The sequence below is a fragment of the Phymastichus coffea genome, unplaced genomic scaffold, assembly GCF_024137745.1.
Source record: "Phymastichus coffea isolate CEN01 unplaced genomic scaffold, Cenicafe_Pcof_1.1 PCOF00028, whole genome shotgun sequence".
Lineage (NCBI taxonomy): Eukaryota > Metazoa > Arthropoda > Insecta > Hymenoptera > Eulophidae > Phymastichus > Phymastichus coffea.
Window position 1 is genome coordinate 237,810 of NW_026706839.1, and position 15,397 is coordinate 253,206.

At 42.6% G+C, this 15,397-nt stretch overlaps 3 protein-coding genes across 8 annotated transcripts; 1 reads left to right on the top strand and 2 right to left on the bottom strand.

Moving 5' to 3' along the window:
* Nucleotides 1-6: 6 nt before the first annotated feature.
* On the bottom strand, nt 7-2,514 carry LOC131675700 (uncharacterized). Of its 2 annotated transcripts, XM_058954785.1 has the most exons (4): nt 2,087-2,509; nt 1,787-2,014; nt 1,435-1,705; nt 7-1,375 (listed from the first exon to the last, which is right to left on the bottom strand). In XM_058954785.1, exons 1-4 carry the CDS (start codon nt 2,234-2,236, stop codon nt 1,131-1,133), a joined length of 894 nt encoding a protein of 297 aa, XP_058810768.1. In that variant the 5' UTR covers nt 2,237-2,509; the 3' UTR covers nt 7-1,130. The 2 variants fall into 2 exon arrangements, with proteins under 2 accessions (XP_058810768.1, XP_058810767.1); XM_058954784.1 differs by having other exon boundaries at nt 1,435-2,014; nt 2,087-2,514.
* Nucleotides 2,467-13,437, bottom strand: LOC131675698 (DNA ligase 1). 5 transcript variants are annotated; one of them, XM_058954779.1, is made up of 13 exons: nt 13,239-13,437; nt 12,867-12,936; nt 12,537-12,777; nt 9,582-9,798; nt 9,283-9,506; nt 8,724-9,010; nt 8,385-8,651; nt 7,520-7,865; nt 7,216-7,304; nt 5,823-5,936; nt 5,609-5,710; nt 2,983-3,238; nt 2,467-2,597 (listed from the first exon to the last, which is right to left on the bottom strand). In XM_058954779.1, the coding sequence occupies exons 1-13, from the start codon at nt 13,303-13,305 to the stop codon at nt 2,526-2,528; spliced, it is 2,352 nt and encodes a 783-aa protein (XP_058810762.1). In that variant the 5' UTR covers nt 13,306-13,437; the 3' UTR covers nt 2,467-2,525. The 5 variants fall into 5 exon arrangements, with proteins under 5 accessions (XP_058810762.1, XP_058810763.1, XP_058810761.1 ...); XM_058954780.1 differs by having other exon boundaries at nt 12,537-12,795; XM_058954778.1 differs by having other exon boundaries at nt 12,867-13,325.
* On the top strand, nt 4,947-7,199 carry LOC131675699 (protein roadkill-like). Its single transcript, XM_058954783.1, has 2 exons — nt 4,947-5,361; nt 6,048-7,199. The coding sequence occupies exons 1-2, from the start codon at nt 5,347-5,349 to the stop codon at nt 7,056-7,058; spliced, it is 1,026 nt and encodes a 341-aa protein (XP_058810766.1). The 5' UTR covers nt 4,947-5,346; the 3' UTR covers nt 7,059-7,199.
* Nucleotides 13,438-15,397: the final 1,960 nt, after the last annotated feature.

Below are 15,397 nucleotides of genomic sequence, written 5' to 3' on the forward strand. Positions count from 1 at the left end.
CTAGAATTCAAATATTACATACGGCATTAATACTTTAGAATGAAACGCTTCAACATGTTATATTTTTTCTTTTTTATAACATTGCGCGCTAACGTATTCTACATGTTAAAAAAAATACTGAAGTAGGTACTTATTAATACCTATTCTTTCTTGCACTTCTCGCGAATGCAAACTAATATTCAGCGAAGATTTATCTGATGACACGAAGAATTATAGTATACATTAAATGTGAAAACAAAATTAAAACACTTGAGACCTATGCGCAGCACAGAAACTATATATGGGTAATTCTTGGCTATTTCGATTGACTTGTAACCCTTAGGTTACGGATTTTTTTTTAATTTGGCACAATTGTTGTATACATAAAAGTGAGATTTTTCCCAAATTTTGAAGACGATACATTAATTATATCAAAAGTTATGAACAATTAAAGAAAAATAATAAAAAATTTTCAAACGACTGTATTTTAAAAACTAATAAAGATATCGAAGTCGGATTTTTTTGAAAATACTTATAATGCCTTAAAATTTCGAAATAATTACAACAATAAACAATAAAAATTTTTTTTCGAAAGTTATTAACTTTTTGTTTAAACAATTGCTAATATCTCAAAAAGTATTTTTTTTTTTGAAAAATTCTTGCTCCTGCGTATTCCTGAGGATTTTTGCTATCGAAATCAATCATAAAATTCAAGGGCCCGACACATCGGAAAGTGTAGCCTTAATCAAAAGACGCCTCAGCGTAAGACCACGAAGACGTCCCGCTGCCATTGCGACGTACACCGAGGTATCTTCTTTTCACAAGTCAATCGAAGGGTCACAAGTCAATCGAAATAGCCAAGAATTATCCATATATACGATATGATATCTCTAACTCAACAAATATAAGACATAAAGTTAAATAAATAGAAAGAGTTTTTAGTTAGTTTATCTTACTACATCGTATAAAATTTGTAAGCTCTTAACAAATATATAAAATTATTATAGTAGGTGTTAAGCTTGTTAATATACTATAACGATTACTCATAACATAGCAACCTGTTTATCTTTCGCGGATTGTTAAGATGCCATTCCTAGTAATAATACTTACCTAATAGATAAATCTACAACGAGCAAGTAGGATTCGCTGGATTAGTCAGTATTTCTTTTCCTCCCCCGATACTTGGTGCATTTATGGCGAAACTTGCGAGTTCCATGAGCACCGGTCCCAGCATTGCCTTGGACCTGGTCCGCGCTCAGCTTGCTTCCTTTCCGTGCAGGTTTGCCAGCCTTGCCTTTGCGCACCAGCAGTCGCGGCGTCTTGCTTCCTTTTCTCTTGCCGGCAGCGGCGCGCGGCACTCCCGGGGCGTGCTTCCGTTTCTTCTTGCCGGATTGCCCTGCGCCGCGCGTAAAGTCAATGCCAGCCCATGTAGCGCTCGCCGTTTCGGCCTCTCACCTGGACCAGCGCTCATGCCGGCAATGATCGCGGCCGCGTCGGCGGTGCTCCTCGCCTTGGCTGCTGGATGCGGGCTGACGGTGACGCGGATGAAGGCGTCGTAGAGCACGTCGCCGCAGGACTCGCCGCCGCAGAACTCCTCGCCGCAGTCGCCGCAAATGCGCACGCTGCTCTGGATTATCCCGGCGCGGTTTTTCGCTCGGCGAATCGGGCTTACGAAGCTGCGTCGCTCGCGCGCCCGCGTCTTCAGCTGCAGCTTACCCATCTCCACCTGCGCGCGGCGTTCGATTTCGCGTTTACAATCTCGCTCGCCAGACGCCAGCCGCCAGCCGCCAGCCGCTCTTTTCGTTACCAATCGAGAGAACATTTCCTCGTCTTGTCGGAGCTTCGGCCGCAGCGGCGTCAGCATTCGCCAGTCTATCGGGACCTGCTGCAGCTCCTGGAGATTCAAGACTCTCATGTCGGGTGGTACCGGATCGCCGTAGCTCCACTCTCTCGATATCGCTCGCAGCTCTTTCCTCGTCGTCCGCCAGGAGAACTCCTTGATGCTGTCCCGGACTTTGACGTCGTCCTTCCTCACCTACGGACAAAGTCACGAAAATGCGCACAGTGGCGGCAGTTGCACGATCGCAAGGCGAACAACGCTGTCTACTTTGTCGGGCTTGATTTTAAAATCGGGCGAGCATTCGTAAATGGGCTTGAACTCCGCCTCGCTGTTACACGTAGCCTTGCTCAAGTCGGGAAGAAGGTTGGCGTCCTTTCGATCGTCCCGCAGCAAATCTTCCAGCTGGAAATTCGCCATTTGCCCGTGTTCGCGCGTATCAATGTTAAACTTGCAAGCAAGAACGTCCGTTTGACTCGCTACTCTTGTTATGCATAATTTTTGCTTTGTTAGAAAAACGACTATTTTACAAAATACATTCTCAACGTTCACGCAAGACGATATATCTACACGAAGCACTTGGTTATCATATCCGAAGCGATGTGCACTAATTGTCGAGTGTTTTTTGCACTTGTCTATGGAGAAAGCCTTGTTCTCTTTAGTCCGGAGAGCGGATTCTCCGGTGGCAGTGACGTTGGCCTGCGCGCTGTCAATAAATTTCGGTGATGGGCGAGATGGGACATTCTTGAAGATCCCATTCTCTTTTCTTCATTATGAGACCCTGGAAACCAACCGAAGCAGAATTTTTATTATTTTTTAGTCTATTCTTATTAAGATTATTGAATTATTTCGTCGTGTTACAATAGACAGACTTTTTCAAATAAGCAAATTAATTGATTTTCCCCGATCACTTATCTTGGCTTTAAAAAAGTCAGTGTAATACGTATAGGTGTATGAAATGTGAAGGCAACGAGCAATAATTTTTACACATTTTTCAACATAGACATGCAAAAATAGAATCGGAAAGAATTACATTCGATGCACAGCAGCTTTATCTAGTATACTAATAATAAAATTATTCGTTCGATAAGACAGAGTGAGAGAAGAAAGAAAAGCAAGTGCGAAATATCCATTGAATAAGTAACTACGACATTGAGGTCACTGACATTCCTCAACGATGAGAGGTGAGACAAAATGTCATTTCCACACCAGACGTCCTTGACATTGTCACGCCTCTCGATGCTCACACGACCATTTTTATCCGTGTGTACCGGTACCAGCGAGTTAAGGCTATCCATTGACAAATCAGCATCGTAGTTGTCGTGTTGCTTATTGGCTTTGCGTCTTGCCGAATTGCGCGGCTTTGCCTTGGCGACGCCGTGCTTATTGCGACGACTTGGCTCTGGAGAGTGCCGGAAATCGCTGGAATCATCGAAATTTCATGTCCAAATTTTTTACAACTTTTACGGAACCCAATGAGTTTTATATTTCCCCGTATAATAATGTTGAAAATTTTCATGAAAAAATATAAGCGTTAGTTACTCTCCTCAAAAAAATCGTCATAAGATGTCATTGAAAGATGTGTGCTACCTGCACATATTTTGTCATATTTGGCAATAAATAACGTTGTAGGGCCTTTTGCTCGTGGCAGGGTTGCTATAAAGCCTGCAAATCATGAAATTATTCTGGACTTCCTTTAATTTATGACTGGAAAACGACCAACGTCTCAGGACCGTTTTTCTCGTTCAGCATCGTCAAAGACGGCTTCGTTCAATTGAAAAAGCGTATCATCAGCTCAATTAACTCGCAATTTTGAAAGTTACAGATGGATCAAAGCGATTAATAGTAAGGTTTCTAATAGTCTTTTTCACGAACCAAGAAGTATTTTTGATTGTTTATAAAAAATTATAATCTTGAAATTTATGAATTGAGTAATTTGAATTGGCAAAAGTCTGTTATAAATTTTTGTAAATACTACATTGTTTACCAGCGTCTTAATAATGCATGCATCAAATTGGAAGTCTTCTTATTGATAAATAAAAGTTATAGACGCCGAGGTATCGACGTTTAAGCACGTTTTTGTTAATAACTTCCGTAAAAACACCGTTACCTATTCAGTGGCTTCGATTTTTAAAGAAGCGTTTTACGTCAATTTTAGTTAGCAAATAATAAAAATCGTCCCTTCTGTATTTCTCCATGAAGAGCCAATTTCTTGAATTTGATTGAGAAAAACCACATGTGCGCCGTTCCACTAAATTGCTTCTTGATACATGTCAAGCAGCGTGGTATTTAAAAAAAATTGATTTTTCTAAAATTAATAACAGATCTGTGACAATTCAAATTACTTATTTCATAAATGTCGAGATATAATTTTTTATAAACAATCAAAAATACTTATCGGTTCATCGAAAAGATTATTAGAAACCTTATGCTTAAAGAACTATTCCCGAATTTTTTTGCGTTTGATAGAGCCCTTTTTGACAACCGGTAAGCAAGAGAAGTAAAAGAACGTCCTTAATTACGTCTATTGCAATTAGTTGATGTTCTCTAGGTTTTCCGTTTTGTACATCCCAGTTATTGGTGCGCAGCCAAATAATGTTTATCATACCGTCGGAGGAATTATGAAAGTATTTCTATAATTACAATATTGATACGCGATTTGGAAGATTAGCTGCGAGGCGATTGAGATATACACGCCAATCTGTTCGTCCCGAACAAAGCCCTACGTGTACTTTATTATGCAGTGACCACGCGCAAATTTTTGAAGGTAGGATTCACAAATCTTTGCAGATTTTAGCGGGTTTTAACAGGTTTACTGTAAGTAAACCTGTTAAATTTGTTTTTGCATTGTAATTGTTCTCCGTGTGACGCGACAATCCGTTTTCCCTCGATTCTCCATAGCTCGTAGATTCCAGATTATGACGATCAGTTTATCAAAGGTAGGTTTCGGATTTTCTTGAAACTTGGTCTAAGTGTTGCCTATATGGTAGTTTACTTTAGTATGAATTATTATAATGATCTAATAATCCATACTGAAGTAAACTACCATATGAGCAACATTTAGTCCAAGTTTCAAGAAAATCCGAAACCTACCCCTGATAAACTGATCGTCATAATCTAGAATGTGCCAGTTATAGCTAAGACCTTGTTTCGAGCACTCAAAGTGCCAAATAATAAATCTTAGGATCATTTTACTCAAAGCAGGTCGAATTCCATACGAGCATTTGTCGTTGTGCGCCTAATCGCCAATTAATAGCTCGCCATGAACAGACGTCTGAGTCGAGTTTGCCTCTCTTCTGAACCAGGAAGTATGGGAAATCGGGCATAGCTGAGTCTATATAATTGAGGGTTGAGAGCCGACGAAGAACATTCTTGCTAGAGCTATAGGCGAGTAAACACCTCGGTATTCATCCCGCTTCGCTATCTCTATACTCTGCCGTGTCAAAGTCGTACGAGCATTCAACCCGCTAACGAATATATAACGAATCAAAAGAAAGCAGTCATCGTTAATGAAGAGCAGGTGTTGAAAAATGGATTTGAACGAGGTAAGTGGTAGTTGTACGATAAACGACGCCGACACCTGCGAACTCGGGCACATTCCCATTACATGTCAAATCTATATAGACCGTGGAGACTACCTCCATACGGTACGGGCCCTCGGTGTCGACTCGATCTGCCAAAAGTCGCGTCCAATCTAAATTTATTGTCTTGTCCGGCGCGTCCACGGGCAGGCGTTAGCAATCGTTAAAATTACACCGAACGCATCGAATAACAGTTAAGAGTAGTCCAAACCTGGATCCTTCGTCGCTAGTCTCCACGCCTTGTCGCCTCAACCGCAGCCTCCTCTGGTAGTGCGGATCCTTCTCGCTCTGGGTCCGATAGCGAGTGCCTGGACTAAACACATTTCCGATCACTAAAAGACACGTGGTGTCGGCGCTTGCCTTGGACCAGCCGCGCGCCTCCCTCGAGCGGCTCGTCTATCGGCTCGGACCCGTTTCGACTTTACCGATTTGCATTCCAACGGGGCCGCGATTCGATGCTGGTCCGTGCTTGGCGCCTGTTGCCACGCTTCGAGGATTTCGTCGACGACTCCTCGACCGGTCCCGTGCTCGTCGTCGATCTGCAACCAACGCCAGAGGCACCCGCGCGTCAATCAACTTAAATTCGCGCCTTTTGCTGCCTCGTGCGAAATACTTGAATAGCATTAATTATTGCCGTATGCGTTTTCCAGATAGATCCACCACTGGAGGATTTTGGTGAAATCGAGCAACAGGTGGCCTGCTCAAAATGGACGGTTCACAACGTCAAATCGATCGTTTCGAAACGGACGAAGGGGCGCGTAACGTCGCCAATTTTTTTCACCCACGACGGAAACATCAACAGATGGTGTTTCAAACTGATTGCAACTACGGTGAACGACTTGAGCATAAAACTGTTTCTCGTATCGTGCAATTACGACGAGGTGTTACTTCGTACCGGCCTGTTTCGCGTTTATTGCAATGACATTTCAATAGGATCAAAATCTGTGACAAAGCACACGTTCGCCGGTGAGGGATCGGAACTTTGCTTTATGACCGTTGACGACTTTCGCATGTTCAGCTCATACATCGAGATTTTGCAAGCGCAAGAATTGCCGGATTTGACGGTCGAGTGTCATATGACCGATTCAAGCTTGCCTGTTACAGATATGTCCGTGTATTATCAATCACCTATAAGCATAGTAGGCGACTACGAATCATTATTTATGAATTCGAATCTCTCTGATGTAACATTTGTCGCTGGCAATCAGGAATTCCCGGCGCATAAAGCGATATTAAGTACTCGAAGTTCTGTATTCGCGGCTATGTTTCATCACGATATGAAGGAAAAGCACGCTGATACAGTAACTATCTCAGACATTGATTCTAAAGTTATAAAAGAATTGTTACGGTTCATTTACACCGGGAAAATTTACGATTTCGATGATGTGTGTCAAAATCTCTTAGTAGTCGCCGACATGTACAATATCGAGCCTCTGAAAAATGCTTGCTTGAACCACATGCTCAGATGCATTAATATGGAAAGTGCAATTGATAATCTTATATTTGCTGATCGATATGGAATAGCTCAGTTGCATATTGCCGCGTTAGACTGCGTTGCGAGAAACTCCAGAGAACTTATGAAAACGGAGAAATTCAAAAAATTGGTAGATATGCATCCTGAAATTTTGACAGAACTATTTAAAAAGCTTGCGGTACAGTAAGCAGATCTACATTATTCTAAATCTCTAATTACTTTTCTTGTATATAAATTCTTGTATTTCGCGTAACATACAAAATATGACTAGATTTATTCGTGTATAAATTCTTTATGTGATAAAAATAACTATATTTTTATAATAAAACTATTCTTTTACTTACTTTTCTACCTCCCTTTTATTATTATTAACTATCTCTTTACGACCTTTCAAATCCTTGATCTTGGTTTCATATACTTTCTCATCAAAGCCCTGCAAAAATTAAATTCATAATAAACTTATAATTTTGTTATTTATTATAACACTTGCAACGTTACATTTTAAACTTACTGAAGACAAAGACAAATTGTAAAGATAATTTTTTCGATACTCCGAGCGGAAAGTACGTACTTTCCGTAACCTCGGCCAAAAGCGTGCGTTCAAAAGGTAGATTCTTGTATCGCAATGTATTAATTCTATTTCTTTACCTGAGACTCAGTCTCGCCCTCGCAATCAGTCTGCGTAGCGCATTCACGACCACTTGGCAGCCTATACTTGCTCGGGGTGAGTAGTCTCGGTGAGTTGCGCGAGCCCGTAGAAAGAATCACAGGACTTCCATTGAAACCATTCAATAAAGCACTCAAAGCGACACTTGCACTGTCGCTTCTTCTCGAATCGGCGCTTTCCAAACCGCTTCCCGACGACGGGCTGACAACGAGGTTGACTAGCTTCAACGGTGACTTGCCAAGTAATTCTGGGTTCTCGATTCGACCGCTCAGCACTATCGCCACTTCCTGGCTGATCGGTAGACGCAGGGCTTCCCTCGGGCTTCCACTGAATCGATTGCAATTACGGTTCGTTCGATTGGCGATGCTGGCGAATAAGCGCGTTTCGCTTCGCGATAACGACCATTTTCGCGAATACCGCAGTCGACTGTTGTACCTTTTATCAATTTCTACGCGTTAACGAGGTCGATCTACGTTACGACAAGTTCAAGGACGATCTGCCGTGATACGCAGAAAAACTTGCACACTCGCTGCACGGCAATGCATAAGCGATGCGAGGGCGCTAGGTCTCAAGATGATCTAGCAATTTTATTGAACTATTTATAAATGAGTCTATCACGCTTCGAATAAGAATGTACTCGTAGGAGTCAATTAATTGTCGTATAATCATCAAGAAACTCTTCGGAATAAGCGTTTTACTCTTATAAAATCCGAGGGGCGGCTTACGAAGCAGTTTACCATTCAATTGTCGTCGAGCGGATCAAACGTTTCGGCGAGCTAGCTTTCGATCAAATTGCAGAATCATCAAAACAACGAGACAAAATGAAAAGGAAAATGAGCGGTTTACCATGTATCTATGGTCTCGTGCTGATTGATAGCCTGTTTGGTATCTTTATCGATAACAGCTCTCAGCGAGTTGTCGCGTTTCGCTTCCGACGACTCGGCCTCCTCGTTGCCATTGTTGCCGTTTGTGCCGTCGTCATGCTGCCTGCGTCGCGACGTCTTCTCCTCTTTCGCTTTGCGTTCTGCTGCTTCGAGTATCTCCTGCATCGCCTTGCTTTTGCGTGCCTTCGCGGCCTCTTTCTCGCGCTGGCGACGCTGCTCCTCTTCTAGCCTGGCACGTTAATTTCTTGCTTTCAAATTGTTCGACAAACTGCTCTTCGTATTCACGTTCCTCGGACTGTACCTTTGCTTTTCAAGGCCCATCTCGCGCTGAATTCTTTCCTCCTCGGCGCGTTCGTCGCGTAATTTCTTTTCTTTTTCCTCCCTTCTTTTTTTCTCTCGCTCCTCGAGTTGCTGTTTGATCGCCGATTGCATCTCCAAGGCTTTTTGTCTTTTGATTTCACGCTCCTGAATAATTTCAGCGTCGACGGGACGACTGTGACCTCTCAAATACTTTTTATTTGTGTCGGAGCCAAGGGAACCCGTCGTTGAACTGTCTGGGCTCGTACTGTCGTGATTAATCACTAGTACCTAAAAACCGGATAATATTTGGTTGAACGTAGATTTATTGCTTAAAATTAACAAAATTGCGATTATCCCGTTGAAAGGAAGTACAATTCTTTTTCTGACGTCGTCCGATCGAAAAGCCAGCATTAGCGTCAATAGCATTAACATCAATCTACTATTCTCATTTATAAAAGATGCAAATTTTCACAAAAGATACTGATAATATTGAAAAAATATATATCTTTATCGCCGTCAACCTATAAATCAACTGAAAATCTCCATCATTAAATGAATACCTGAGAAGTATGATCCAATCTCGACAATCCTCGTTCAAGCCAAGAAGGAGGTGGCGGATCTCTCGACGTCTCCTGTCCCCAAACACTACCCCATCTCTGTCTGTTGAACTCTCCAGCTCGCAAGCTTGCCAGCTTTCTCGACGAGGGCAATGAATTCCCGTCTATGTAGTACGCATTTTGCCAGGTTCTTTCGCCCATCATCGAGTCTGGGTTGTTGCAATTCACTGCAACGAAATAACCAACTCCATCTCGGTGCGATATACATACGTAAGCGAGATGAACATCAGGAAGAAACCTACCGTGACAAGGTAACAGGAGAACTTGCTGCTGCGACGTCGGCTCAACGTTGTCACTGGCATAGCCGGAAGTTTCGCCCTCGCGCTCGTCATTCGCGCGTTGCCTCTGCGGCTGCTGCTGCTGCTGCTGCTGCGTCTTATCCTTGACTGTGCCGGATCGCCGATGCGAACACCTGTAGTTCGACCTCGACTGATGCTGCTGACCGTTGGAATCGCAATCCTGAAACGCGTATGTTACGGCTGAAATGCTCTTCGCGTACAGTGGCTACAATGAATTCATATTCATTCCTGCTGCTGCTATGCCTTCGCGATACGATTGGATTCCCGATGCAGATGACGGAGAATACGTTTAACCTAGTTCTCTTTTACTTTTTTCCTTCCGTTGAGATTTCGAGTGATTTGGGATAAGGGCATGCGAATGTCGCGAGGCACGCAAAGTTTCGAGAGATTAGTCCGCGCGCGTTGCAATGAATCATAACGAGCCACAGCCGCGCCGTTTAGTCGTCGACTTTTTCGTTGCGATTTTGAGTGGAGTGCGCTTGCTCGGCTAGTCCGAGTGCAATTCAGAGAAGTCACTCAGATAAGTGAATGCACTGGCGATGAGCTGTTCGAGATATTGCGTCGTGTCATCGCGGTCGCGCGAAGAGCTAATCGGTGACACTTGCTTACAACTCACGTTCTGTATCGACCAAATAAGAGGGCTTGCGCATTGCTGCGTCGCAACATCGCTCGTCCGAGCCGAATACGAAGATAATTCTTTATGGCCGGCGATAAAGACGTCAATCTTTGGGTGAATTTTCAGACCCACTTTATGGAACGAAGCGCAAGAGGCAGAGAAAGAGAAACTTGGCCGCGTGCGCACGTAAGAAAAGGTATAACATTGCTATCGGACAGATCAATGGCGTTCCACTTTGCGCTGGCTCTCTACGAGGGGCCGCATACGCGATCGTGTGCAGCCGCGCTCTTCGTGCGCCGACGACACAGTTCGGCGCACGCTGTCAGGTGGCTTTTTAATTTTGGAGTGTAGCGAATACGACCGACTTTCGTTAGATTGGGGAAACTTAATGCCTTGGTTCGCGAGTGGCTTGTGTCCGTGCCTTGTTGAAATCCCATCGACTCCATTGCCTCAGCTGGAAATGTCGATTTCGAACCGAGATTAAACACTCATAACTCGACGTTTTACCTATTATATAAAAAAAACTTTATCGGCGCCTGAAGGGATCGCGACTGAATCGTAGATACGCGCGTACATTTATTCTAAATTAAAAGCAATTCATTATATACACGTAATAACGAACATATTCGTTGACTGAAGTCTATTGTTCGTCAAAGTATATACCTACAAAATTTTCGAAAGCTTCTTTCAAGAACAAGTAAAGAGTTCGATGAGTCCTCGTACAGTTCCCCCACTTTCAAGCTTCCGCAATAGACTCGAATAACTCCTCTTTGCTCTCGACGAGCCAAACGTCTTTTTCGTAGGCTCGGCGAGCGGCTCCGTCGATCGACCAAGCCATCGCCAGGTGAGAAGAAAAAAGAAAAAGCCTCGCCTCGCCGTGGCGTGCCGAAAAACTTGTCGACGCGTAGCTATAGCTGCTAAACCGCGCGTACACACGCTCCCCGAGAGGTTGGTTTGGGTCAACGTACTTGCAAGCTGCCGATCGATTTGCCTCAGCGGTGGTTTACTTATGCGATTCGGCCGCCGCGTCTCTCTCTCTCCGGGGCGGTCGGGGGCACGAAGCGACATCGTTAGCCGGCTTTCTTCCCCTCTGCCTTTGTTCCGTGGCGTATCCACGATTGAACGTTGATTTACTATATGGGCTATCGTGTTTACCGACTGCATGAATTATCGAAAGGTACGTTGACTTCAACAGAGAGACTTTCCGGGTTAACGGTCTAAGCTCGCTACCATTGTAGTAATTTAGATGTGCGGAAGGTTTGTCCGACGCTTGAAGCTTTCGAGAGAGGGTGGCAAAATGATTCTCAGCTGTCTTTGAAATTTATATTGATTAATTCATCAATTAGAATATAGTTGGAAACTTGCATCGATATTTTGTATAATATTTTTTTGACTTTTTGACCATTTCGTTTCTTTTATGTCTCTGCATTACGTAAAATAAATCGACATTCTGTTTTTTTTTATTTTACATACAACTTTACTCATTTATTTCTGTCCATCATTTTCTCAATAAACTACCTTTATCATATATTTTTCTATCCTTACATTTGGGATTTTTCGAATAGAAGCATTAGATAATCCAAAATCTCGATCGAAGGGATTGCATTGTAGACCGCAAGTGTATCCAATACAGTGTACCCAAACAATTATTCGATTACAGTATTTGAATTATTGTTTGGTTTATCCTTGTATTTGAATTTTAATAAAATGTTATAATAACCATGTCTCATGATTATATCAATGAAGACTCGAAACCATAACAATAAATCATAAAAAGAAATAGATTTAGAGATAAAGGATGTTTGTTATTTACTTGCGAGAATTTCAAAGACTGATCTTGTCACTGACTCTATTGCAATTCCTTACATATTCGACTAATTGTTAATACAAGGGCGAACACAGTGCAATAACCGACTCTTCGACGAGTGATATAAACTCGCGAATGTAACGTTGTCCTTGCTTAGATGATAATCATGTCGAGGTTCAAGTGTCTAAATCTACACCTGTGTTTTTATACCCGACTTGCAATTAACTTTTACTCTTCAATTCAATATTCTGATTTTACATTGTATAGACTGTAAGTAGCTCTAAAACTAATCGATTTCATACTGAAAATTAAGATCGAATTGGTTGTTTCTTAACTGGTTTGTAAGATAATGAAACTTATTCTGATTAAAGATCCAAAGTCCTAGTGCCTTCGAAATCCGATTGGAGTTTGTTTCTCGAACGCACTCTTGCATCTACTAGATTTTCCGAAAGAAAATTAACGTGATTCCGCGTACCTGGTATCGATAATCATCCTTGCCATAAATCGGCGGTAAACTGGGGCTTCGACGCCGAGACATATGCTCCAATTCCATCTGATCCTGCAGGCTAATCAAGCTGGCACTCGTGTAATCGAGATTACGCAGACTGGTGGTGCAAGCCCCACTGATGTCCGACGCCAGGCTTCGCAAACTCAACGTACTCGCGTAACGTGGGTGGCAATGCTTGTTGCCGTTCATCTCGGCCAGGGAGCTCCTCCTGTCGTTCGAGTACGCGCTGACGATGAATATCGAGACATTCGCGGGGTGCCCGATCGTTCGTGAGAAGAGGCGTACTTTAGGACTCACCCGATTGCCGTGCGGATGGTGCTACTGGTTTTGAGAGGGACGAGGTTGCCCACGAGCCTTGCCATCTCTTCTGTCGAGACAAACAGAAATAAGTTCGCCAACGTTAGCGATTTTAATTGTGCTGCTTGCCGCAAGCCGGCCGCAGATAATTGATTCCTCAGAAAATGTACCTTGCGTGATGTCGTATGCCGAAAACTCGGCATCCCCGCTTGGATTAATAAGCAGTGCGTGCGTATGTTTTTTTTTGTTTTTTTTTTTTCAAAGTGAAACATTGAGATTTTCTTGCTTTTCGAGCATAGAAATAGCGCGAAACGACTGAGCGATAAATCAAAGTAGCTTTACCGTATCCACCACACATAAAGTCGGCTTTACCTTTCTCCTTGGCCCACTGCATACGTTTCTGCTCGACAAGCGAGGTCCTTGCTGTCGTTGCCGCCATGGAGGCTGCGCGGCACTTTCGCGCCGGCAACTCGTACGCGACAACACGGCCATCTAATATCGTGCCCACCCCGCCCCCACCCCCTTCGAAGCAACGATTCCGTAGCTCGCTGCGACTGAGATTTTCGTTGGGTTTCCCCCTCGCATTATTATGGCAACTTTATGCTGAATGAGCAATTCTGAAAGAAGTTTCATCAATGTTTGGATGTTTTCATTGAATTAATTTGAGTGGTTCGGTAGGATTGACAAAGTCGAGCAATTTCAAGCGATCTGCTGCAAAATTAATATTTCGTAGTTGTCGTCAGTCGTGTACACACGTGAACACGCTTTTGCGAGGATAGTGCGTAAGTAAAGTTATTCGAAATGCGCTATACGAAGCTATCACAATGACAAAGGTTTTTCAAGTCGTTGAAAATTAAACACAGATTCAGCGTGAACGAGGATTTACGCGTTTTTATGTCTTTCGAATTCTAGTTGGACGCATTGTTTTAGTTGGCCTTTTACTGAGCGTCAAAAAATAAAGCATACGATTCTACTGAAACAAAGAAAAAGGAAGAAAGAGAGAACCAGTTGGTACTTACGGACACGATGATAATCAAACAACGTAAAATCAGTTTGCAGCACAAATTGTTAAACTAAATCGAAATATTGTGTCATTTACTAGAATTACGTAGCTGCTCTCGGCCTATAGTCCCTTCAACTAGGCTATAAGCAGTCCCGTTGCGTAATATTAAATTAGCCATCCATAATGCAGCCAAGATAAGTGATCAACCCTGAGTAAGCGAAAAAACAAAAATAGAAAGAAAAACTAAAAGAAGGAAGAGAGAGAAAGAAACCAAAGCATTATCCACTGTAAAGAACGGACGTGAGCTACCTGGCAGGACAGTCACCTGCAAAGGTCGAGGCTTGCACTTGCCGATGCGTCGACGATAAGGCACAGGCGTCAATATTTGCGCGGTCGGCGGCGGCTCGCGGCCGACTGGGATCGGTTGCGCACGCGACGCATGTGGAGAGCTTTAGCTATGGGCGCCCGCGTCGCACCACACTCGGTTGCCATGGCGACTATCGGGCGCCCGGTATCAAGCGGCACCACGGATCCCCAAGTTAAAATATCGATTACCCCTCGCAGGGATAATGACCTCTATTGCATGACTGCTGGTCACTTTGACGGTCATCCAGAGCTGTAGGCCTGAAATTCTTGCCTTTTCGTTTCTTAAATTTCAATGTAGCAGGTGGTGATTCGAGCATTCTATCGAAAGTCCTTTCCAGTAATAAATCTATTCCCTTTTCCAGTCAATTGATACTAATGTGTTTTAATTGATTGATCATAACGAAAAATCTTGGGTTCTGATGCGGTTAATGGAAGAAATTCGTTAAGTTAAAGATGAAATGCTCTTGTTGAAAAATCATGAAAGTAATCTAGATGCTAAAAAAGAGGCATCAAACAAGGCAAAACTATTATATTAGACTTACAAATATAAGAAAGATATTTTTAAAAATATTTTATGACGATAATTATATGCTCATCGCTATCGATACCTTCTGATACTGTGACTGATAAATGATAGTCAAGATACACCTATCGGTGCTAATAAAGGATAATGACCTCCCAGTCGTCCAAGTGTTGATCGCTCCACGTTATACACGCAGGTGTTATTGACCTTTAGCGACCTTTTGTATGCAGACCTGTAGGCTTCAAAGAAATTTTATCTTCCAATCGATACTCCCGTTCATTCTCCACACTGTCCTCAATAGTTTAATCCTGATGCAACGAATTATTCTAATGCTTCACTGAAAGAAACATCGCCACATAACAGGTGGAAGGTGACTTTTACCAATTTTCATGTTACAAGAACTTCTATTGCATCAAAAGGATGTATTGATACAAGACGACTTTTTTTAATATACCAGGACAGAAAGGGTTTCTTGTAGAAAGTAAATCTTTTAGTTAGTCTAAAAAACAATCTTCTTATATAATATGTGAAGATAAAATTCTTTTGCTATAAGGCGACTTTCTTCAGTGTGCAAAAAGAACTTTTCTCGATAAAGGATAAAAAGTGTTGAGAATAAAAAATTTGTGACATATTTTTATT